The sequence below is a fragment of the Physeter macrocephalus genome, chromosome 7, assembly GCF_002837175.3.
Source record: "Physeter macrocephalus isolate SW-GA chromosome 7, ASM283717v5, whole genome shotgun sequence".
NCBI lineage: Eukaryota > Metazoa > Chordata > Mammalia > Artiodactyla > Physeteridae > Physeter > Physeter macrocephalus.
This window is the reverse complement of record NC_041220.1, coordinates 123,025,635-123,048,748: the sequence shown is the minus strand read 5'-3', so window position 1 is coordinate 123,048,748 and position 23,114 is coordinate 123,025,635. Positions and strand designations below refer to the sequence as shown.

General features: G+C 38.6%; 1 protein-coding gene and 1 long non-coding RNA gene across 3 annotated transcripts in view; one reads left to right on the top strand and one right to left on the bottom strand.

Moving 5' to 3' along the window:
- SYNPO2 (synaptopodin 2) overlaps positions 1-23,114 on the bottom strand; it is a 171,848-nt gene that overhangs the window by 27,357 nt on the left and 121,377 nt on the right. Inside the window, exons 2-4 of one of the 2 annotated variants that reach the window (XM_028492232.2) lie at positions 11,519-11,670; positions 7,343-8,142; positions 1,140-4,860 (exon numbers count right to left, since the gene is read on the bottom strand). In XM_028492232.2, coding sequence (XP_028348033.1) covers positions 2,642-4,860; positions 7,343-8,142; positions 11,519-11,670 — 3,171 coding nt within the window. In that variant the 3' untranslated portion in view covers positions 1,140-2,641. Of the gene's footprint in view, positions 1-1,139; positions 4,861-7,342; positions 8,143-11,518; positions 11,671-23,114 lie in introns of those variants that run through there. The other variant, XM_007107840.4, reaches the window with a different exon arrangement.
- LOC102983146 (uncharacterized) overlaps positions 1-23,114 on the top strand; it is a 189,095-nt gene that overhangs the window by 138,858 nt on the left and 27,123 nt on the right. The gene's annotated exons all lie outside the window — the stretch shown is intronic.

Below are 23,114 nucleotides of genomic sequence, written 5' to 3'. Positions count from 1 at the left end.
GCTGAGGTCATGAGGCCTAAGTCTCCCACCTGCTGCGCTGACATCATTTCCAGAACTCCAACCTGAAAGGTGGTACACCCATCTTATTCTGCTTCCAAGTTCCCATGGGGCTCCCCAGCTGGGGAGAAGAGGCAAATAAATCCCTCCTTCTCCAGGGAGCTGGCTCAGTCCTTCTCCCTCCCAGCCCCCATCTCTCAGCGAGAGGTTAGACTCTGCTGTGGATACAGTTTTGGAGGATTCCCATGCCTTTTCCATAATTTGGGACTGTATGGTTCCAGATGAGATCTATGCCACCAGCTCCCAGTCGAAGCTGTGGATGCTTTGATTGCATGCCTGACATGCTTCATAGAAGCTTTTTGGGAACCCCATGACATCTCAGTCATGTTAGTTGTGTCTTTAGTCATCAACTCTAAACAGTGGCTCTGATAAGATGGCCACCTGTCCAACAGGAAATGGACCCCAAACACTTCTCATTCCTACATACCACAAACCACTGGACAACTGTAAATACTTGTGGGTCATTACCATTCTAGGCTACTTTTGAACTAGTGATCTCAAATTGACTACTTTGTGTTCCATTTTCTTCCCTCTAATTCCTGCCGTTCTTTAAATGCTATGTTAAGAATGCAAAGTTACAAAAATGATCTCCTTTCCTGCTTCACCTTAAGATGCCTTTTTTGGTTGTTCTATTAGAAAAGAATGCAAAATGCACAGCATTCAACAGACTTCCTTTGCAAAGAACAAGTAATACAAACAATAGCCTTATATAATGGATAGACTGCTTTTTCCTTTATCCTGTATGAATCTTCCTAATTGATTTCCCAAAAAGGCAAATAAGAGACCAAGCTACATCCTGTGGTTCTAACCTCTACATAAATTGCCACCAAAAGCCATGGAATATTTTCCAGAGAAAAAGTAGAAGAATAAGCCCCATTGTTCTGTAGCTGACTTAATTCTCCTCTGTGTTATATCATACAAATACCTACGGTTTGCAGTTTTACAATGTACAGAGAAATGGAAATGTTCACAGAAAAGAAATTCAGATGTTTGGGGAGCAATATAAGAGAAATATCAGAGAAATGACTTAGGTCAGAACAGCTCATACAGGGAAGTATTTTTTTTTTAATACCTTGAACAGATTAAAGAAGAAAGTGATATTTTAATAGGGTAGTGAAAATATAGCAGATTGACAGTGACAGCAGAAAAAGAACAGGAATACAGATATTTTCAGAGGATTAAAATGGTACCATGTACCCTCACACCAGGCAAGCTTTTATGAGAGGTCTCTAGACATATCTCTTGTATCGAGTAGATGGTTTTCCTTGGAGCTGTCAAAAATGCTTTGTGGTTCTCTACATTAATTCATGTTGAATATTTTCCATGGTTGGTCAGACTTGGACTTAAAATAGATATGAGAAAGGTCTTCAGGTTTACTGTCAGTAACATTATTAACTTCATAGCCAGCTGGATGATGGCATGGTGTATGACCAATCCAAATTTAAAGGTAACCTTGTCTGAATCCTCCTGGTCCATCAAATATAAATAATAAAGTGAAGGTGCAAGAATAGAATTGCAAGGAACAGTGGGAGAAGCAGTCGTCAGAAAGCAAAACAAACACAAGAAAAAAAAATCTGTGACGTCACTCAGAAATGATGCTAATAATTGTGAGTTCTCACCCTGCGGCCTCCACACACATGGGATTACTCGTGCTTCACAATCAGCCCCTGGAATCAGTAACCCTTCATGCCCCAATCATGTGATTTCCCAAAGGAAAACAATAGCCATATGTACCTTTATCTGCAGCCTGCTCACCTTTTTATATCTTACTCCATTTTACCGTACTCTACCGCTTGCCTCAGCGAGGAAAACAAACTTATGCCTTCATGGACAATTGGAGATGTACTCAATTTCTTAGGTAACTGGGGAGAGAGGATGGGAATCAATCTCTAAGGATAATTATCCTTCTTGCCCATCCAGTTTACTTTAAAGAAGTCTTCTGAAATGAGCTAATATATGTAAAACATCTGGCAAGGAGCCTAGTACATAATAAGTACTCTGTAATTATTAATCCCCTCTTTCTTACCTACCTTACTAAACTATGTACATTCCAACAGTCCCCAAGGTACCTTCTCTGCAACATCAAACAGGTGGCTGAGGTTGGCAGACCAGAGCTGATCCCTGTCCTCGATAAATTTCTTATCCTTTAGTACTAGTAATAGAGATAAAGCACTACTTGAAATGTCAGTCAATACATGTTATGTTTTCACTACATTTGAACCTTTTCACTCTAGGAACACAGCTGTTATGTTACATAAAGACTGTGTCCTAATGTTGATAACACTGATCACTGTTTTTTTCGTGGCTAAAGCATAAACCCTAAGTATCTGCTTACTTAATATAATGGCCCATGTCTATTTAGGGGTGCTCCCAGACTTTTTAAGTGTGCAAAGAAGATACATATGTTTTAAGTCAATCTGAGTTAGATCTTTGACTCATTAAAAATATTCTCCTTGGACCCAGATTGGGAGGTGACATGCGAAATTAAATTAAGTTGAGGACTTGCTAGGCATTCTCAGGGACTCAAGTAACACTGCAAACAATTCGTTTCAAGCAAAGTGGACACTCAGCTTCAGCTACAAGATTACTCTTCTGCAACAGATGGTTTCCACACCTGAACTGTGATACCACTTTTCTTTGCTGAGAACTTCGGCCTTGGTGCCACAAAGTAAGATGTCGAGGCTGATTCTTGCTTTGGAGAGGTGGGAATGGCCACGGGCACTGGGGAGGCGCTTATTGGTGAGGAGGCGGCCTCGGCAAAGAAGGAAGGCTGAGAGCTATAGGTTGGCACTGAGTACACAGACGAGGCCTGCACATTAGTGGGCGAGCCAGCATTCACCGGCTGAGGAAGAATAGCTTGCTTCGTGGCTGGCAGCGAACTGACCTTGACTGATGACTTTGCAGGGAGGCCATCCTTTGCATCTGGAGGTTGGAAAGTAAACAAGGATGCATTTAGCTGATAAGGTTGGTGCTTCATGACATCCAAAGCATTAAGGGGTTTCTTGCCCTTTTTCTTGCTTGTTTTGGAGGCCTGTGGGGCTGATGGCTGGGATTTGATGGCAGCCAGTGGGTAGGAGGGGGAGTGGATAGGATTGTAGGCCACAGGAGGAGGTGCTCGGACGTTGGAGGAGTACTTCCAACCGGCCGGGAGAGATGGCGTGGGAGACTGAGCACGGGCAGCGTGGGCCTGCACGGTGTCTGAATCTACCACGTACTTTTTCATCCTCGACTGCCTTTTAGCAAAGAGCTGGGCTCCTTTTCCACTCGTTCCCGGAAGCTCATTGGATGGTCCCGTTGCGCCAGTATGAGCAGTGTTTACCGTTGGTGTGGGAGCTGCTGGTTTGGGAGTGTAGTTCAGACTGGTTACCGATGCTTGTGGTCCTTTGAAGGGACCAGCCAGGCTCAGAGCACTAGCAGGACGGGCAGGAGGGTAAGAAGGCTGCGCTATTTTGATGGAGGAAACAACGGTGCCATGTGATGGGTTGGATGTGGGGAAGGCAGGAGGTTGGGCTGGAGCCACTCCTGGCGACCAGACTGGAGAAACTGGAGTTACTGGTTGGGAGGATGAGGACTTGACAGAAGGCTTTGGAGCGACAGGAGGTGGGGTCTTTTGTTTTGCAGTGGGGCTTTGCATGAAATTACAAGCCTCTGCTCCTAAACTGAGGTAGTCTTCTTCTGGTCCGGAATCTCCTCCTGCTCCAGTGCCCTTTTTGCCTTCCGAATTTTGAAGAAGTGACAAGAGTTCAGGATTTGGGCTTACTTTGGGCTCTTTAAAAGTGAACATGGGTTTTGTCGTGCTTCTCCTTTTGGCCTCCTGCAGTATTCCTGTTCTTTTTGCTGGCACCGCGATCCTTTCATCCCGGGAAGCTATTCGTTCAGATGAATCATAAAAGGCTGGCTGGGACCATGGGCCAGGCTGGGGCCACGGAGGGGGCTGTGCTGGGCCAGCTGTCGGACTTGACACTGCTCTGGAGAAGGTTTCAGGTGGGGGTGTGACTGCAGAATAAGGTGGAGGCGCAGGAAAGTCAGCGATGGGACTGGTCATGTTTCGCGTTGGAGAGAAGGGGGTTGCTCGCTGGTTCACGGACCCCGGGAAGGGTTTGGCCGTTCTATTCATAGGGATCATCCTCTGAGCCTCTGCTGTCTCGGCCACCCCAGTGAAGCCATTCTGTTGGGGCACATGGCCAAGGCCATGGCTCACCTCGATGTAGCTTTTGCTCGCAGAGCTCTGCACTCTCACCGATTCTTCTTCCTTCCTTTGGTAAGATGTCATGGTTCTCAGGCCATCCGTCTGGGCAGCATCTGGTTCTCTGCTTGGCATTCCACTCACCCTCTCCTCCTCTTTTTGGGCTGTGATCTGATCCATTCTCTCCCTCCTCTTAGCAAACATGAGGGCCCCCTTGCCTGTGGTGTCTGGCAACATCTCCATCTTGTCCCCTCTGTTCAGTTTCTTTTCAATGTCCACTAGTCCAGAATCCCAGTCAAAGTTCACAACTTGTGTGTTGTCGTCAGTGTCAGACAACAACTCTTCCTCCACCTCGGATTCGCTTGCACCCAGAAATGCTACTTCACATGTATCCTCTTTGTCGCCTTCTTCCTCCTCTTCGTCTGCCTCTCGATCAAGTTCACCAGTCCCGTAACTGACTAGGGTGTATTTCCTGGCCCTCCGACGGCGCTTCTTAAACATCAACACCCCCTTGGAGTTGGGGTTGGGGGCATCTGTCAGAAGGAGGGCAATGCTTTTGCATTTAGATTTTGCTTCTTTCACCTGCTTTTCTGATAGGCTTTCACTCCTCCTGAGCCCTAGGGAAAATACAAAAATTATATTGAGTTGGCGAGTTCAAGGAAGACTCCGTGGCAACCCAGAAATCAGCTCTCCTGGGGGAAAATGAATACAGAAAAAACATGTTTACAGGTGGGTACTGAATTTTGAAGCAATCCAACTCATTTCTCTTTCTCATTTCTTTTAAAATGTATACTTCTGTAATGATATACATGATAATATAATACAGATATAATTTGTATATATATAATATGCCATTTCATTTTTTCCTGTAAATACATTTTTATATATGTTGGTTAGAATATATGTTTCATAATTCGTTTCTGTATGGCTCCTTACTTTAACAATAAACACTGGAAAATAAATGTCAGTTAATCGGATGTAATTAAAATTACAAAGGAAAGAATTTAAGGACATAATATTTTCTGAAAACAAGTTAGGACATACTTTGCATTTCCAAATTTAAAAAATAAAATGTTGACATAAAACATTTCCAAGCGTTTTTAAAAAGTGGGAGGGGGAAACAAGAAAATATTGTTTACCTAAATGTTTTAATGTAATAAGTTTAAATATTTAAGTTTTCTGTTTCTTTTTTTTTTACTTTGCCATTCTCCCAAAGTCTTTGCATTCACAGCTACTAAATTAATATAGAGTCAAAAAACTGAATGAATAATAATTGAAGGTACTGAATCAATAATTAATAGTAATTCAGAATACAAGATTATTGTGAATACATTTAAGAAATTTTAGCTACAAAGTTGTCTAGATAAATTTTTTTGTAAATGTATTACCATCTTGGAAATATAATACTACTTTAGTTGCAGCAAGAATAAGTGTAAATCTTGGGGAAATTTTAAAATTATATTACTAGTGACCCTTATAACTGTGGGCAAAAACTGATGCAGAAATTAAGTCATGTAAAATGAGAACTAGACAGTTTTAAAATAACAAAAAGTTATAGTTCAATTTTTAATTTTATTATTATTGTTATAAAAATAAATTGGTGGCAAATTAATTTATAGTACCAGCTAATTACAATCATGTGTTCCATGATAAATGAGCATGGTTCACAAATAATTTTTGAATTCCTCAAAATAGTTCAATGGAAATTTCAGAAAATCTTTTTGAACATTTTTTCGATTGGAAATCAGCTCTATTTTTCACTGGAACAAAATCAGACTTAATGGTTACTTTTTCAAAAACAAAATAGAATCAGAATAGTTTTATAACAAAATTACAGATATTCACTGGCAATTAAATTTTATTTAGAGAATATAGTAAAAAGTGTGGTCATTCCTAAATGTAATTCCTTTTTTGACTGGTGTTCTACAGCTTGCTATTAAATTGACAGTCACAGTTGCACAGTTATTGCTAACTTCACTGCCAACATGTAAAATATGTGTGAGTGCTGCCGTAATGCACTTGTTTAATATGCTATAAATGTGAAGCTGCATACAGATGCTTAAAGTATAAGGAATGATTAACATCACTTGCCAATTCAACTACAAATGGTTATGCTAAAAATATGCTTTAAAAGGAATAACAATAGTTAGGAGACTTAATATACTTCGAATAACCAAGATCATTACTGTTGTGTATCATTCGTGCATTCAAGTGCCTTTGACAGTCAGTTTTTACCTCCTCAAATGAAATTCCAAATTTGTTCTTAAAAAGCACATGAAAGAAAATAACAAAAGTCCTAACACCTAACTGCCATTCTTATCTTCATTCTCCAATCTGTAATCGTTCCCCTGGCTAAAACGGAACACTGTAAAAAGCCTTGACTTTAAAATATATTTTGTGTTGGGGGGACATTTAAATGCCTCCACATGGCCCTGGGGATTGACTTTTGTGTCTAGAAGGTAGATGAAACGCTTTGCAGTCTAGTGAAGACCTACAAAACGGAGAGGATCATGTAACTGCTCAGTGTTCCACATGTCCTTGTCCGTCAAACTCACTTCTGCAAGCATCATCATGCTGCCCAACGATTTTTTTTCAAAACGAGGATCTGCTTTTAATATCAGTGGTGGAGGCTGTATTTTAAAGACACCTCTCAGCAGCGGACTCAGCAGCGGACTCAGCAGCCGAGACTCAGCAGTTTTTGAGTTAAACTCAACGTCCACATGACTTCAAATACTCTCAGATGCTATTTGAACATGAAATATCACAATATTCTGAGACAAATCAAAAAGGCACATTAACAGTATTACTTTCCTTAACAGTTCCTGTGTCTTTGGGAATAAAAGAAAATGCATTAAAAACATTTAAATCTACTACAAAGTTCAAACTTATTCCTTCCAGTTCAGAAATTAGTATTTTCCAGAATTTCATGTTTGTTATTTTGTGCATTAATAAATTTAAAAAAAAAAGCCAATGAGAAAATCTTACCAAAAAAAAAAAAAAAAAAAAGAAAGAAATCCACGCAGGCAAAGCAAGAGCAAAATACCCTATCTCCCAAGCCCCTTCCGACAGCCCAGCAGTGGCCCCCCGGGCAGGACTTACGTGCGTGGCGTGCTCTGTGCTTGTGAGGTCTGCTGTGATCCCTTTCTGAGCGTGGATCTTCTCCCTGCTCTGTGCCTTCTGATGAGACTGCAAAGGATACCAGAGAAGGAGGTGCTTCTGACTGCCCTCCTTCCACTGGAGAATCCACACACCCCTTTCCTGCCTGAAGCCTGCTCCCTTCCGTCTTCTGCCTATCAGAGCAGTCGAAGATCACTTCCACTCGGGGCAGCCCCGTGTCTCCTGCTTCACTTCCCTGGATCACTCTCAACTCTTGGCCACTGGAGATCTGGATTATCTTGCTGGACCTCAGAGAAGGCTCCCCTTTCTCATTAGTGGGGACAGAATTTATGTGGACGATCCCGTCATGCTGTAAATTAGGATCTTGGTCAGGTGGCTTAGATTTTTCAGTTCCCAGGAGAGCCACTACAGGGGCACTAGCGCACTTGTGTCTCTCTTGTGAAAGGGACAGTTGTAGCTCAACCACAGTGCCTGGCCGCCCCGCTTCTGCCTTCTCCCTTAAGATAACCTCCTCTGGTAAGCGTCCACTTTTAGAGTCAGACGTGTGAGGAGCCAGGCCTGTTTCTTCTTTTATGCTCCCAGAAAAAGCAGCACCACTTGCTTGGTCCTCAGCTAGGGGAGCTCCGCTCTTGACCTGGGCGATGTAGAACTCTCTGTACTGGCTCTTTGTGGCTGGTCGAATCTGTAGGGTGGTACTTTCCACGTACCCTTCATGGATGAGATGCTCGTGGTTTTTGTTTTCAGTTTCAGAGTTCAAAGTCTCACTTATTCCACTGGATGGTCTGCACACAGAAAAATCAGTCCAGACAGTTAAATCAGAGTGTGTTACACCTGCCAAAGAACTTCCTGACACTTTTATGATGTCTAATACAGGATACAGTAAAAATATTTCCTCTTAAATGTCAACTGCAACATATTTGAAAACAGAAATTGGCAACATGTTTATATTATTATTTAAAGATCTTCCAAATAAACTTGTCTTTTAAAGCAAAGCAAAAATGCTCACAAAAGGTTATGAAACGGAAATCCATCCTAAGTTCAGCTTTTATTTTTTTCAAAGCACAAGTTATAGCTACATGGATGCCCTTCATCTGTAATTATTGGGGTGTTTTCAAATAACCATGCTTGCTATAATATGACAAAGCATTTTAATGTCTTATTGACTAAGTTTAGGTCTGGACATGATAAAGTCTCATAAACATATTCAGCAGCTTCAGAGCAATATCAATATACAGATAACTCAAGTAATCCTTTTAGAGGCTGTGCTTTCTTGAAAGGAATGAAATAGAAGCTGTTTTTATAAGCTCCAGTGAGCATGTGTTTTGTAATAAGTGGACCCCAGCCCAGTACTCTTGTGTAAAGAGAAATCCTTTCCATGCCGCAATGAATCATTGAGTCATGGAGTATTTATAATCTGAGATGTCTCCCCTTCTCTACTTGAACTTGCTCTCTTGGAGCATTTTCCTTATAGGATCTCTGAAGTCAAACTGTTCCTTAATCTCTCAGCTAAGGAGCCCACAGCTGTTCACCACAGTCCTTTGATCTTGACCTTTACCATTCCCAGATGGTTTTGCAAATTTGGGTTTGCAAGAAGCAGTGTCAGTTAAGGGTTAAACAACTTCTTGCTAAAACTCTAATTTAAACTCTAACTGCTTTTAGAAGAGAAGCATCATTCACAGAACAGCTGTAGGAGATGCCTTCATTTCTTACATTTGTAAGTTTTTTAAAGAAGCAGCAGCGCCTATCTTGGCCCCTTTCTTCTTCCCACAAAATGTACCCTACCTAATGCAGGGTCATCAGTTGAAGGGAGTGAGCCCCTACTTCTATTCTACTGAAGGGAATTTACCTTAGAATTTATGTTGTAGTAAAATTTAAGACTAATATTCAAAATAATTACTCCTAACTTTGCTTTTGACTGCATTTAGCAAAACAAAAATAAACAAAACCCAAACAGTCAAATGAAATGCAGCTTTCTCTATGCAAGTAATCTGTAAAGCTTCCTGGTAATACCAAAAAAACCATTATAATATAGTATTTTTAAAACATGTTGAAAGCAAATTAGATCTTCCTTTTATAGGAAATGATGAATACACTCTATGCAACTGAATTTGAGGGTATCAAAAGGCCAGAGAGTTTTAATTTAGGAAGGCCTTGAGATGGAAGTAGATTAAATCACTTTGAATTATGTTAGCAATCAGTTATGAAGCTGAGAAGAGAATAGTTTGCATTCGTTCCAGCCTTACACACTGTAATACAGGCAAATGGGTCAGATAAATGTTAACATTTATTGGTAGCCAAGGTAAAATGGATAGATATACATGAATAAAAATCATAAAAGAACTAGAGGTTAAAGCTTTATACCTTAAAATGCTCATTTCCATTCAGTGCACATAGGTACTCAATTCCACAATTTATGTGTCATAACTATATGGGTATATATATATATAATCATTTAAATGAAATTTACCGTAGTAGAGACAATGTTAAAGGAGGATTTTTTTAAGGTAGTCTGACCCAGCTATCTCTGGGCAATAGTCCAGGAAAAGTAAACCGCTTGTCCTTTAGGGATAGACAACAGTTACATGAGTGAGAGAAATATTTAATTCCAGGAAACAATGTTCAGTTACCCAGATTGGTAGCGGTGGTGGTGGTGGTGATGATGATGATGATGATTACCTTTGGGCTGATTTTAATTTGAGATTCCATTTTGAATCTCGTCAATTATTTATTTATTTTGTAAAAGTAAAAATACTTAAGAGAAAATAATAATAATCATGATACCAGTACTTAAAAGTAGCAGAGAACGAGTCTATTTATTTCCGAAAGTAAATGGGTACCTAAGACTCAACTTTAAACCATCAAGGACTTTCCCAGTGGTAGTCAATCATAATCAAAACAGGAACTAGTAAGGGGATGTCCCAGACTACAAGTGTGTTCTGAAGAGACTGGCCTCATTAAATCAGCAAAGACACTAAAGGGGAATAAGTTAGGAAAGGTTTTTCTCCCATTTTGGATGTGATTGAACACTTCAAATACCTCAGAGATTTATGCATAATGATGGCCAACCCTGTGACTACACTTGGCAACATTCCTGTTAGATCCCTTTTAAAAGCAAATGGCAGCTTTATAAATAAGTAGGATCCCAGGGGCTTAAACACTGGGCTTGAAGGGTAAATATTTAGATGGGAGGTTCTGAGACAAATGCTAGATTTCTTTTATTTTCACAAAATTTTGGCCAAAGTGAGTTCACGTTTGTATAGAAATGGAATCATACTGAATGATTATCAGAGGGGTAATGCTGTACGTAGTCTTTCTGCAGAGTTAAGGCAAAACCTAGAAGGTTTTGAAATTCTGTGCGGAAAGTCCTTCTCTTGTCTTTCTGAAGGCTGCTCTCTAGGAAGCCAGAGTGTTCCTTTGTGGATTCATTATAATGCCACAGTCAGGGCCTCATTTGCAAAGTTAATGTGGACTATACTGCAGTTTGCACATGGTAAAAATGTTGGTGCTGTAGTTTTTTGTGATTACCCTCATTGTTTTCTTTTGTTTTTATGTTTAAAGTTTACTTCTGCATTTTTAAGCAATTAGGTGAGGAGGGTGGTATTTGGAGAGATCAAATTGACAAGTGATTTGCACTGATAGTCCAAAAACTAACCATCAGCTTTTGCCCATATCCAAATTTTGGTTTTTCTGGCAAACAGAAATTGGGCTGCTTTTAAGGGTTTCTTGGTTCTTTTCCTTCTCCTAGGCATCCTCTTTCTATTCAAATAAATATCATACAGTATAACATTGTGATATTTAAACATTTTAAATTAATCTAGGAATCTAGGAATTATAATTTAGTGATCCTGACCCACCAAAAAATCTTGACCTAGAAGTATTATGTTCAATATACTGAGCTTCCTAAGGAAGTAGTCTAAAATACCTAACTAAGATTTTCAACAGAGTTCTTGAGACAAAATTTTCAAGTTAATTCTCAATTAACCAGAAAATTCAGTTGATTAGAATTGCCATTTTTCAAACACTGATTTTTCTGTTTAACCATACTGATCTACAGAGCAACCTCATTTCCCCATAGATAGCAATTTATATGGTAGTAGGAGCTATAGGCTTTCCCATGTAGCTTCGGGAGAAAATATACATTCCAACGAATCTTCTTACCTTTTGACGAGCATTTGGAGAGAGTCTGTTATGCTCTCCATGAGCTTGACGACTTCTGGGTGGGTGAGGTCTGCACAAGGGCTGCCATTGATAGAAACCACTTCATCCCCCTCACAGAGCCCGGACCCGGAGGCTTTGCTCTGGCTTCGGATCTAAGTGGAGTGAAAAAGGAGGCAACACTTAGAATTATATAACATAAGAAAACGTGCCACTATCTCTGAGAAATGTCTACTTGGGAGAGGTAAATAGATCTGCAGACTGTAAAAGCAGCCCTGATTTTTAATTTACCTGTTAACCTATAAGACCATCTTAAACACTTTTCACCTGTTACGCACAATTTATTATACACCATAATGTCAACATTTAATTCATAGCATTCTAAGTAAACAGAAAAAAAGGAAATCAAATCTATGGGGAAGGAACTAGAAAAACAGAAATAAAGGATAGTGAAGAATGGAGGAAGACAGATGTTTAAACTGATTATACGTTAAAAGTAATTATTTCACACTGTGAAGCTTGATCCAGTCAGAAAGTGGCTTCTCCCATTAAAACAAAATTTAAAAGCCCTTCTCATTGCCAGAGTGGATGGAACACCAAATGTAAGAAGGACATGTAGGGCAGGACAATCAATTTAAGGAGAGAGCTGTACAGCTCAATGAACTGACGAAAGCCATCCCAGTAAAATGGGGGAAATTAGGCAGCAGGAAATTAAGAATTACGTCAAAGGGAGAAATCCTTCATTGAAATCAATTATTCAAGACTTGATAATACGCAAACTTTAGCAAAAAAGAAAGAAAAAAATGGGATTATTTTGCAAAAAAATAGAAACAGCCCTGCTATAAGGATTGCATCATATTCCAGCACAGATTCAGTGGGACAAGAAATGACTAAAAACCTAGAAGAGAACCTTCAGATCCTAGAAGAAGAGAAATTCAGAGGAGTAGAATAGCAACAGAGAGCTCCCACCAGTCCTTAGTGAAGAATGGCATTCAGTTATTCCTGGAGGTTTACATTCTGTATAATTATGATTATGGTAAAATGCTGTGCTGGTTATTCTCCGTCTGCCCTTCCAGGCCCATTCTCTGCCCTCCCTGGCGCCTCTTTGTGGCACTGGGAGGATTGGCCTGTAGAGACTGCAGTGACCAAGTTCCCTTGCCTGCCAACTCCTGCTTGGATTTGGTCAACAGAAAGCCCCAGTAAGAGATCAAAGAGCAAGGGAAATGAGAGGTCAGGGAGGTGTTCTCCCTGCAAGACCCGCTGGGCCACGATTTGGCAATGGCTTTGCTCCTTGATCTAGACAGTTAGAGCTCTTGTCCGTCTGTCCCTCTACCATGCCTTAACTCTTGTTATATTCCAATAACACACACACCATCTCTTTGCATCTTCAGGCCTAAGGGTAATAATAGCTTCCTGCTCTTGATCTCTGGGTGCTTCATTATCATTTGTTGGTTCACTTGAGCCTGCCTTTATAGTCCCTGCATTACATTATCTTTAATTACTCCTTTGAACAGGCCACCTATTTCCTGCTGGGACCCTAAGTGATACTAATGTGTTTAGATTTCATTTTATAACGTGAATTTAATAGTTCTCAATGAACCATGTTTCATGATCATACAATCTCAAATTTAAGAATACCTTAAGATAATCTTATATACATTTTCTACCAAGGGGATCGCTGTTTGACTATTAAAATTAAGATTCTGAGTCCACAGCTAGGTGGTTTGTGACCACCTAGAGGGGTGGGATAGGGAGGGTGGGAGGGAGGGAGACGCAAGAGGGAAGAGATATGGGAACATACGTATATGTATAACTGATTCACTTTGTTGTAAAGCAGAAACTAACACACCATTGTAAAGCAATTATACTCCAATAAAGATGTTAAAAAAAAAAAAAGAAAGATTCTGAGTCCAAAGAGGCCAAAACCAGGTAAGCATTGCTTCTTGAAGAATGTTTTCATAGCCAGGCTCATTTCTGATTTGGCATAAAATGTATTTCAATTTATCTCTAACAGATGCCCACAAATTCTTGCTAAGGTCTTAAATGATAATTAATATGCTGACTGAAACAGGTTTAAAGTTTATATCTCCAAGTGCATTTATATTTTAAATGATACTCTTGGAAGCAGAAGCATATCTTTAAGTGCCAAAGCAATGATGCTATTGAAATTTGAAGTGATTCAGTTAGTTTTGTTCTGGGAGGGTCTATCCTTTTATTGTTAAAAATTATAAGAAGACCTTCCCCTTTTTCTGAAAAATCAATCTCATTCCTTTTGTTTTGAAAGAACACACTAATTTATTGCAAAAATTAAGTGAACTCAATATTTCCAAGGCTACAAGGAAGCAACAAAAGCAATGAGAAAGAGAATTTCACCCAGTTTTGAAAAATATTTGTTTATTGACTGCCAAATATATTTGTTTTGTTGTCTTGCATGAAATTATTAAAATAAAGAATCATGAGAGAGTTGTTAATAAGTCAAGAATAAAACAATGTTCAACAATGAACATTTAAGTTAGGAAAAGAGTTATTCACATTTCATTTAAATTTATTTAATTTTTTTAAATAAAATACGATTAGGTGGATAATAAAGCATATTTCTGAAGCATAAAACCATTCATCCAGTGGAGTCAGATGTACTAGAGTACAAACAGAAAATTCATCCTTTTGAGAATCAAAGGGGTTGTATGTTGATAAAACAGATGCGTCATTATACCCTGTACCCTGGCCTCCACCAGGCCCAATCTTGAAGCTGGGGTTCCGTTTATCAGCAATAAGTTGTGTGAGTTTTGAGCAGCTTCATGGGTTTGCAGAGCAAGATGAAAAATTGGTCCTTGGAAAATAAACAAATCCACAACTTAATAGAGCTGTCTATCATTCAAACGTGTTGCTTGATGGGAAAAGTGCTGTTCATCATTATGCTTGTCAAGTGGAGCTTTTAGTGGTATTCAAATAAGCAAAAGCGCTATGGTAGGGGCCATTAGCATTCCTTCAAAGCCTACATTCTGAGGTCAACATCTGGAATCAACTGCTGTGATCGTGTTTAGCTGACCTTTTACATTTGTCTGAACAGCAAGAAATATTTTTTCCCTCAAGAACCATGTTAAATATGGTGATACTTTCCTTGCTGCAAAGACTTTTCTAAAGGACTACTCTTTCTCCATTTTTAATAGGACTAAACTAAACAAAGGTTGTATGCCAGAGTCAATTATGCCCAAACATATCCCTTGCAATCACCAACTTCACCAATATGGTTCTGTTCATAGGTGTATTATGAAGAATAAACATTTGTTAGGGTACAAAAGATCTTTACCTTATATTGTGTATAATTATGTATTTCTATAATTTGTATAATTGTGCATTATTATGTATCTGAGTAAAAATTCTATTCCCTGAAAACATTCTTACTTGTTAAAATGAAATACATTGTCAGTAAAAAGAGTAAGTTTGCATATAAAAATCATTACTATTTATAATGCTGAATCTCTATCAGTGAAATTATCAACCAGTCTTCTCCTCAGGCCATTAGTCCTAGATTCATAAAATATGTGTCCTAGTGGAAAAGAACACCAACTCTGATGAAAGAAGACATAGGATTCAATTGTGTGGCTCCAATGCTTGCTAACTCTCTGAACTTAGATGAGTTACATTACATCCTTAAGCTCTAGTTTTCTAAGGTGTAAAATAGAACTAATAAATTTGATCTCTCTAGATGGTTAATAAGGATGAGAAATAATATGTGTTAAGTTCCATGATGCACATACAGCTCACAGAAGTGCTCAAGAAGGGACTAATGAATAAGAATGCATTGACTTCCTGCGCACACACACACACACACACACACACACACACACAAACAAAAAGAACATGCCAAGTAAAAAGAAAAACTGTAAAATGTTAGTACTTTGTCTATAAGATGTTTGAAAATATCTGGATTTATTTTCAGTTTTTATCCATATACTTGGCATTATCTCATCATAATCTAAGATAAACAATGTTTTATCTGTCTTTTCCTCAGTAAGTACACATTTCATAACTGAAATATGGAAGAGAAGACAAGCCTATTTATTGTTTCCCAGCAGAATTAATAATACAAATATTTAAATATTAGTGGCTTGTTTTTATTGAGCACTTACTATACTAAGCCCTTTACATCCTTAAACCATTTATCTCTATAAAACATTAATGAGAAGTATAAATGTACTTCTACTTGTGTGTGTTCAGATGTGCTGTCATTACTCTCATTTTTATGGATCGGAAAACAGAGACTCAGGAAAGTTAGGTACTTTGCCTAAAATCACACAGCTAGGATCAGAACTTGAACACAGGGATTTTGACTCCAGGGCTTATGTTTTTAACCATTACACATACTGCCTACCTAGTCGATAGTCTAAATTCTCTACCATGAGCCCTACAGTGAAGAGAGAGCGGAGTGCAATAACCATTGACCTACAGTGAGTAAAGTCAGGGAGGAAATGGGAGAGACTAGGAAGAAGTGGCAAAAACTTGCCTGGTCAATCCATAAACCAATGTTGGGAAGGACAGGTTTTGTTTATTTTGTTTTCCTTCTTCTTCTTCCTCTTTTATTATTTTAAGAGTTATATATATGTAATATTCTTTAAAGATTTTTCAATCTTTAATTTTTAATTGTCAATTTTATGACCCAATTGTTACAGATTCAAAATTGAATAAAACTGTGTTTTGCAAACTGTGATTTGAAACAACGTACCTATGTGAGCATGTACTATAACTCCCTTTCTTTGAAAACATTCCCTTAGAGACCTCATTCCACACTTAATACACTAGTCAGATGAGTGAGTTTCTATCCATAAATCCTGTATTCCCTTTCAGTGTCTCTCAATTTAATCAGAGCACAAAACTAAGAGAGATATTGGTAACATAGATATTTACCAAATACTGTGTTTTATTGTTTACAGCCCCTTGATCCATGTCAGGAAAGATTTATTTTACTGCAACCAAGTGAAAATGTAAAGTTAAGGCTTCTTTAGGAAATTTAACCACATTATTTCATTTCATAAACTAAATCTGAGAAGAATGTCAGCTATGCTCATTTACTTTTATGATAAATAATTCCCTGGTAAAATGAAAAAAGCTCCATTTCTATTAACTTATTATTGCTTCATGTCCACGTCTTCCCGAACTGACTAAAAGCAAGTACCAGGTTTGAGTTCTCACAGAACCTTGTACTTAAACTACTTTGTATTGTGTATATGACATATCAAGTGTGTCAGATTCCTGTTAGCGAAACTAAATCTTGTCTCATGGGCTGCATTTTCACATACAATTCACTGACAAGTCCTCTTGGAAGATGTCAGAGTAAGTGGTAGAACCAAGACAGTCTCCTCTTTAAATTCCACTACTATATGTATTAAAATACATGAAAGAGAAAGAGAAGATAGCATAAATTAACCTATCCTATGCAGGGCTAGTCTTAATCCATAAAATAAAGTCTTGGAACCTGGAGATAACTAAGACAGGATGAAAGACATGATTTCAGACAAGTAAAAACATTCTGATGGAAGCTGGAAAATAGTCTATGATCTAGTAGCTCTTTCTGAAGCCCCAGCCCTTCCTCAGTTTTCCACTTCAGGCCTTTGGCAAAACTTCCCTCATACTTCTAAGACAAAATTTAATAAGCATTCCCTCACCCCAACTGGCTCTTAAACCAAAGACTTAGATAAGTCTGTGTTTATCAGCTGTCCAGTGAAATGGTCAGAATGGTCACTGGATGGTACAGCAAGAGCAATGGTGATGGCTAAAGTTTTAGAAATAAGTAAATAATCCTACTTTTAATGGGCTTGCTTTCCAAATTCTGAACTCCAACCTCAGCGCTTGAAGGGGGGTTTCCTAATAACAAAACTGAGTTTACAAGTTGTTGGGAATTCACGTTCACAGTGGTACAATATTTTTGGAAATCAATAGCAAATAGCAATATAACAGTTTCAGAATGACAAGGCAAAAGAAAACAAAGACCAGAACACAATGGAATAAAAATAATAATAACCCAAGAAAAATCTTAATAGTAGGAAGCAAAAAGCATCTTGGAATTCAGTGCAGAAATTCAAACAGTAAAATGGAAAAAAAAAGACTTGAGGACATATCTAGACTATGGGAAAAATAAACAAGAAATATAACTAGTAACTGAGTAAATAAAAAGTCAGAGAAGACTGTGGCAAAGAGTTGAATAGGTTGCTCGACTTTTGTCCCAATCTCCCTTGAATGTGCCTTGTGTGCAACAGAGTCTGAAAAGATAAAATAACATTTCCAAGACTCTCCTTCAGCTGGGGTTCTGGGTGTGATTTAATTTCAACAAGCAGGTGTACCTGCAAGAAACTTGCACTTGGAATTGAATTAAATGGAGAGAGGCATTAGACTGTGAGGCATCCATCTTGCTGGTGCAGATCTGGGAGATGATTTTCCTCTGGCTACAGCAGTTCTACTGACAGCTTCTTTTTTTTTTCCCTTTTTTTTTTTTTTTTTTTTCTTTTTTTTCCGGTACGCGGGCCTCTCACTGTTGTGGCCTCTCCCGTTGCGGAGCACAGGCTCCGGACGCGCAGGCTCAGCGGCCATGGCTCACGGGCCCAGCTGCTGCGCGGCATGAGGGATCTTCCCGGACCGGGGCACGAACCCGTGTCCCCTGCATCAGCAGGCGGATTCTCAACCACTGCGCCACCAGGGAAGCCCAACTGGCAGCTTCTTAATCCCAGATCACATCTAAAGTATGTAGTCCTAGACCTAGCACTGGGTCGGCCCAATAGCTTCCTGACTCCTTTAGCTTCCTGATTGTGGCAAATGTTTCCAATCCCTTGGGTAGCTGGTTCTACAGTGTTGTTTTGAAGTCATTTCTGGGCCCTGCCTAAAGCCTGCTTTTCCAGATCTTTCAACAATTCTGTAAGTACTTCTTACATTCCTTTTATCCCTAAATTAACTAGAGAGTTTTCTATTTCCTGCAAATGAACCCTGAGCTGATACAGAAAGATAGAATTAAGGGCAAACATAGAAGGTAAAAAAGGACAAGAGTAAAACAGCAACTATTTCTCAGATACAGAAAAGAAAAACAGATGGACACAGATGCTGATATTTCAAGACAGACAGGAGAGACAATGCAGGAAAATGCAGGAACTAACACCAGATAAATTGTACGAGGTCACCATCTGCTAAGAATACAGGAGGAAAGGCAGAAGGGGATTAAAACTTGAGGACAATGAAGTTCAGAAAAACCACTGTAGAGTACGTACTAGGAACTCAATATGAGAGAAATGAAAGCTTTGTGAAGAACTTAGAGGGAATAAAGTAAAATGATTATTAATATGCACTGTTGTCCAGACCAATGTTCTAAAAGGAGATTAGATAATTCCTAAAATGAAGCGAGGCTTTTCTCCATTAAAGCATTGATAAGTATATGAAGAATTGAATAAGAAATTCAATTATACAAATTGTCTAAAAATAGTGAAAATAATTCTTAAACTGTATATTCAGGTTGGGTCATGGATGCAAATACAAGTAGACACTAGGATTTCTCAGTTATTCTATACTCAGTTCCTCAATTCAAACTCAATAGCCTGTTTCTCATATTGAGTTTTGAAGATTATGAACTTTTCTGCTCTGGTCAGTAATATAGGTCCAGATACTGGGCAAAAAGTTTTCCTTTTGGATGATTGTCTTTATCCTTAGGGACCAAGTCACCATAAAAGTAAAAAGCATTCCTGGTAGCAACTTTGGAAAGATTCCCAAAGTAAACAACTTTCTTTAACAGGAATGAGGGCCCTAATCCATGGGGCTGCATACTTAAGAATCTGCATACCAATGTGATTCCACAGGCAGAAACGATGCCGCAATATAACTGCTATGAGCTGTTATAAAGCAGCCACCATGATGCTAGAAAACCAACAAGTACAAATATGGAATGGTATTCTCTGCTCTTCTTTTCTCCCTAAGAATGTAAACATCCCAGCTCTTTCAGAAAAACACTGATGGACCAGAGCCTTAGGTAGGACATGTCCCTGTCTGCTCTTTTGTTGGATTAAATTGTGAAAGATTGCACAGAGGCTTTGAACTATAGGCAGATTCTTTTTATAAATATTTAAACAGAGTATTTTTTAAAAACTTCTAAAGACCTCATTGAAAAAGCACATGTAAAACCTAAAAGATTAGATAAATAAGTAGTCAGTATTATCAGGATGACTCAGAAAAGAGAGCAGAACTAGATTTGGGTTTCTCAAGTCTCTGTTTATATTTATTAACTGCACGCCCAACAATTAACTAAATGATTATTATGCTGCAGTACCTCATCTATTAGGAATTTAGTTATCTAAAAAACTAAGTAAGCTCAACAGTCTTTTGAGTGGTCAAAATACAATAAAAAATAAAGTTCACTAACTTCTATACATCACTGTAAGTGTCTGGGATCATTTTTCAGTCTATTTGCTCAATTTTAAACAATTCTGATAAGCTTTTTTGTTTAGTTTACAGAAAATTAGAAATGGGGAGACAAACATGCACACTGTATAAAGATGTTACAGTTAACACAACACCAAAGCAAGGAAGCGAAAGGCAACATTTAAAAACACATGAAAATCTTAAAAAAAAAAAAACTCAGAGTACATTTAATGAAAGTGTAAAAAACTTTCACGTGCTCAATGGGACTTAGTGCCTCTACTGTATTTGAGTAAAATAGTGGACATTAATAATAATGATCACAAGTCATTTAAAATATTTAAATCACTTCAGTAGACTAATTAGATGCAAAAACACATGTGACATCTTTTAGAAAGAGTACCATTCCAAACAGCTAAAATAGAAGTTTTTTTATTTAAAGGTAGAACTAGGCCTGAGGCATTGCCATATTACTAATGTGAAGGAACTGGATTAGAATTCATAATCTGAGGTCCTTAATACTTTGCTTGTGTTGGTGTTTTTACTGAAATTGTTTCATTTCAGACACTGAATATGTCTCATGTACCCAGAAAAATGTATCTGTTTTTCCCTAGCTCTAGATATGCTCGTGCAGGGGCCGGGAATGTTAATCAAGGACTATGCCCTTTCAGGGAAGGGCCAATTTAAATAACCTCCTGCAAAGTTTTAGTTAACTGGAACTTCACTTAGTCAATCATTAGTATATAAAAGTGTGTGACCTAAAGCAGCAATTCTCAAACGTTTTGGTCTTAGGACCCATTTACACTCTCAAAAATAACTGAGTACTTAAAAAATATTTTGTTCTCGTGGGTTCTATCTGTTGGTATTCACCATGTTAGAAATAAAAAGATATTTAAATCTTTTGTTTATTAATTAATTAAAAAATAAAATAACAGTATGTTAACACAAATGTTTTATGAAAAATAATCATGTTTTCTAACACTAAGATAATTTGATGAGAATAGCGACATGTTTTTCCATTTCTGTAAATCACTTTAATGTCTGAGCTTAACAGAAGACAGCTGAATTCTCATACGTGCTTCTGCTTTCATTCTGTTGTGTTACATTGTGTTGATTGAAGTGTATGAAGAAGATCTAGCTTCACACAGATAAACAGTTGGAAAAGGGAAGAGTATTTTAATAGCCTTTTCAGATAATTTTGGATATTCCTTGATACTACATCAAACTCAATAAGTGGCAATTTCTCAAACTGCAATGTGGAATCTGAAGCCATGGCAATGAACTTTTCATACTTCATTATGTTAAAATTCTCTAGTCTGTTTTGCACTCTGGATAGATAGATCTTTAGCCCATCATGATTCTGTTACATCACGCACTAGTCATTTAGAAAATATTGGTTCACTGAGTTATGCAGATCTTCCAAACGTTGACACATTTAATCATACAGTATACAAAATCACACCCCTTAATATCATCAGTGATCTCAACAGAGAAGTCTTTAAGCATTGGGAAGCTGTCAAATTCACGGTGGCAGGTGCAACTTTCTAATTTTCCCTTGAAAGCTCAAATACTGTCAGTTGTTTTCCTTGAACTGACAGGCTCACTTTGCTCATTTTCCAGAAGGTGTCTGCTGAATACCCAAGTCTAAATAACCATAGTTTGTCTGTCAGTCATCCTTTAGGTAAAAATGATGTTCCATGAAAAAAATGATTAGTTGAGCTTGCAATTCAAAAAATTATGCAAGTGCTTCCTCAAGACAAACATTCAAAGTGCTTTACATGTATCCTCCTTTTGTCACGCAGAATATTAAGAAGATGTGTGCTCAAGATTTAATAAAATGCAAACTTTTACTGCTTTACCAAGGACATTCTTACGTGAAACCAGCATCTTGTTTCTTAAGTCAAATGGTGACAGTGATGAATACAATGACTTCTAGTCCAGGTAGGTGTCACTGCCTCAAATGCTAAGGTGTCATCCACCTTTGTTTTTACACCATCAGTGCAAATGTCAACAGAGTGAAAAAGACAAACAATGTCTTAGTACCATTATGAAAATCATTTAGATCTCACAGATGCCCTGAAAGCATCTAAGAGACCCCTAGAGGTCTGCAGGCTACACTTTGAGAACTACTCGTCTAAAGGGACAGGGATGCGTGATACGCATCTTTGCCCTCTTGGGTATCTGAGTCTGAGAAGAGGAAATTTCATCAAAGGCAATTCAGAGACAAACAAGAGTAAGGTCCAGCCTAGGGAAGAAAGGCTGACAGAAGCCAGGAAGTGATACCTTTTAAAAGCTTATGCTAAGAGAGCATGCCACAACCATGAATTCAGATAAAACATCACTCTGGTGATCTGAGGAAATGGAGAAGCAAGCAGTTTCAGCCCAGATTCCAAGTACATTCTCAGAAGAGTGGAGAACAAAGGGGAGAATAAAATCTTAACTGGGCTGGAGTGTCAAGGGTGCTTTTTTTTTTTTTTTTTTAACATCTCTATTGGAGTATAATTGCTTTACAATGGTGTGTTAGTTTCCGCTTTACAACAAAGCCTAGGGAAGAAAGGCTGACAGAAGCCAGGAAGTGATACCTTTTAAAAGCTTATGCTAAGAGAGCATGCCACAACCATGAATTCAGATAAAACATCACTCTGGTGATCTGAGGAAATGGAGAAGCAAGCAGTTTCAGCCCAGATTCCAAGTACATTCTCAGAAGAGTGGAGAACAAAGGGGAGAATAAAATCTTAACTGGGCTGGAGTGTCAAGGGTGCTTTTTTTTTTTTTTTTTTTAACATCTCTATTGGAGTATAATTGCTTTACAATGGTGTGTTAGTTTCCGCTTTACAACAAAGTGAATCAGCTGTACATATACATATGTCCCCATATGTCCTCCCTCTTGCTTCTCCCTCCCACCCTCCCTATCCCACCCCTCTAGGTGGTCTCAAAGCACCGAGCTGATCTCCCTGTGCTATGTGGCTGCTTCCCACTAGCTATCCATTTTACATTTGGTAGTGTGTATATGTCCATGCCACTCTCTCACTTCGTCCCAGCTTCCCCTTCCCCCTCCCTGTGTCCTCAAGTCCATTCTCTAAGTCTGCGTCTTTATTCCTGTCAAAAATAACTTCCAGGGCTTCCCTGGTGGCGCAGTGGTTGGGAGTCCGCCTGCCGATGCAGGGGACACGGGTTCGTGCCCTGGTCTGGGAGGATCCCATAT